This window comes from Carlito syrichta, unplaced genomic scaffold, assembly GCF_000164805.1.
Source record: "Carlito syrichta isolate Samal-C Ts95f unplaced genomic scaffold, Tarsius_syrichta-2.0.1 Scaffold306206, whole genome shotgun sequence".
NCBI classification, from domain to species: Eukaryota; Metazoa; Chordata; class Mammalia; order Primates; family Tarsiidae; genus Carlito; species Carlito syrichta.
In genome coordinates this window covers 15,408-17,987 of record NW_007250302.1, presented here as the reverse complement: position 1 = coordinate 17,987, position 2,580 = coordinate 15,408, and the positions used below count along the sequence as shown (strand labels likewise).

General features: G+C 36.2%; 1 protein-coding gene across 1 annotated transcript in view; it reads right to left on the bottom strand.

Moving 5' to 3' along the window:
- Nucleotides 1–121: 121 nt before the first annotated feature.
- The window catches only part of LOC103265269 (zinc finger protein 85-like), a 14,859-nt gene continuing 12,400 nt past the window's right edge, over nt 122–2,580 (bottom strand). The window contains exon 4 of the mRNA XM_021714969.1: nt 122–1,312. Within this exon, the coding sequence (XP_021570644.1) occupies nt 126–1,312 (1,187 nt within the window). The 3' untranslated portion in view covers nt 122–125. The remainder of the gene's footprint in view (nt 1,313–2,580) is intronic.

The following is a 2,580-nucleotide window of genomic DNA, read 5'->3' as shown; positions in this document are numbered from 1 at the left end:
GAGTAAGGTTTGAACGAGTGTGAAAGGCTTTGCCACATTCTTCACATTTGTAGGGTTTCTCTCCAGAATGGATCACTGTATGTTGAGCAAGGTGTGAACAACAGCGAAAGGCTTTGCCACATTCTTCACATTTGTAGGGTTTCCCCTCCAGTATGGATCACCATATGGTAAGTAAGTTTTGAATGAGTGTGAAAGGTTTTGCCACATTCTTCACATTTATAAGGTTTCCTTTCATTATGGATCACTGTATGTCTAGAAAGTTTTGAACGAGAGTGAAAGGTTTTGCCACATTCTTCACATTTGTAGGGTTTCTCTCCTGTATGGATCACCATATGTCGAGTAAGGTTTGAACGAGTGCGAAAGGCTCTGCCACATTCTTCACATATGTAGGGTTTCTCTCCAGTATGGATCATCATATGTTGAGCAAGGTTTGAACGACAGTGAAAGGCTTTGCCACATTCTTCACATTTGTAGGGTGTCTTACCAGTATGGATCACCGTATGTCGAGTAAGATGTGAATGAGAGTGAAAGGCTTTGCCACATTCTGCACATTTATAGGGTTTCTCTCCAGTATGAATGGTCTTATGTCCAGCAAATTCTCCTTGAGAGTGAAAGGCTTTGCCACATTCTTCACATTTGCAGGGTTTCTCTCCAGTATGGTATCTTTGATGTTGATTATCATTTGAGTACTGATGAAAGGATTTGTCACATATTTGATATTGGTTGGGTTTATGTGCAGTATGGATTCTCTGATGGTGACTAAGATGTGGATACCAAGTAAAGGCTTTATCACATTCTTCACATTTATAGAGTTTCTCTCCACAATGAATTTTCTGGTGTTGTGAATGACATGAGTAATAGCTAAGGGCTTTGTCATGTTTTTCACTTTTGGAGACTCTCTCTCCCCTATGGATTTTTTCATGTTTATTTAAATAGGATGATTTCTTAAATACTTTCCCACATACATTGTGTATATTTCCTCCACTATTCATTTGATGTTGACTACATTTTGAGGACCAGTTAAATGTTTTGCTATATTCATGTTTGAAAGCCATTTCAGAAATATGGATACTCTGGTGGATAACAAATTTGGAGTGTTGATGAAAGACTTTCCCACTCTTGTTACATTTGTAATGGTTATTTACAACTGAGCATTCTATCTGGTCTTCAGCCTCATGCACACTTTCCCAAGATTTTTGTAAGCATATGTTCTTATGGCTATATTTATCATATTTTCCCACTGGCACCTTTGCAAGTGAGTCTTCTATGCTCTTCTCTAGCAAAAGGTCTTCAGTGTAATGAGAAGTCACAGCTGAAAATCATGAAAATAAAAATGTATTCCATGTGCTAGACTCGGGTAAATAGCCTTTAAAAATAAAACATAGTATTATACCATGGTAAGAGCATAAGTAGGATGGGAAGTACAAATCACAGGTTTTCACTCCATCATAAATATATGTACTTAAGAAAATACTTACCCCATTGCCTGTGTGAGAACTCAAAAAACAGCTAAGACTTTGCAGAATCCACAATGATAAAATGAGTTACATGGAAGAGAAAGTTTAGTAATTTTGCCATCATAATTTCTCTTCCTCTACAACATAGTATGATGCAATCAGATGTGACATCCTAATTCTTGATTTCTTTCTCAGGGAATAAACAGAATAGTGGAGTATTAGTTTGCACTTCTGTCCTCTGAGGGTTTAGGCAAATATTGGTTTCTGTCCTAACATACAGGAAAGACATCCTAAGAACAGGCATGAGAGTATCCTAGAATCTCTAACTTAGAAATTGGTGTTAAATTAATCTCAACAAAGTTACATCATAAATATTATGACATGTATATCTTTGAATTTCAAATACTCCAATTCAAACAAAGTATGCCAAAGCATAGAAAGAATCTGGATAAATGACTCAATAATATGTGGAGGTGCAAATTACAAAAAAAGTTTGAGAAGTTTTCATATGAAATGAAGAAACCCTTACTTGAACTACCACACTACTGCCTGGGTGACAGAGAACATGGTTGATAAAACATAACCATAAAAAGAATTTGGAAAACATCCTTGATAAGATATTGGCATTAGTAATAATTTTTTATAACTACAGGAATAAAAATAAATATAAACAAGTTAGCTACACCAAACTGAAAAGCTTATGCATAGTAAAGGAAAAAGCAAAAAGGGAAAAGGCTTACAGGACAAGAGAAAACATCTGCAAACCATATACTTCATGAGATGTTAAAGCAAGAAAATTATAATCACTTGAATAAAAAGTAGCCCCAAAATAAATAGTTATTTTCCAATGTAGACATATATATTGACAACAGGTATATGAATTGTCACTGAACATCAGCAATGGAGGCAATTTCACATAAACACAATAATGATATATTGTCTCACAGCTGTTAGAATGACTAATATCAACCAGAAGAGAGACAGAGAGAACTTTTTTTTTGAGTTGGAGTCTCACTCTGTTACATAGACTGGAGTTCAGTGGCCACTCCTGGCCACTTCAGCCTCGACCTGCTGGGCTCCAGTGATCCTTCCACCTCAGCCTTCCAGGTAGCTGGAACTACAG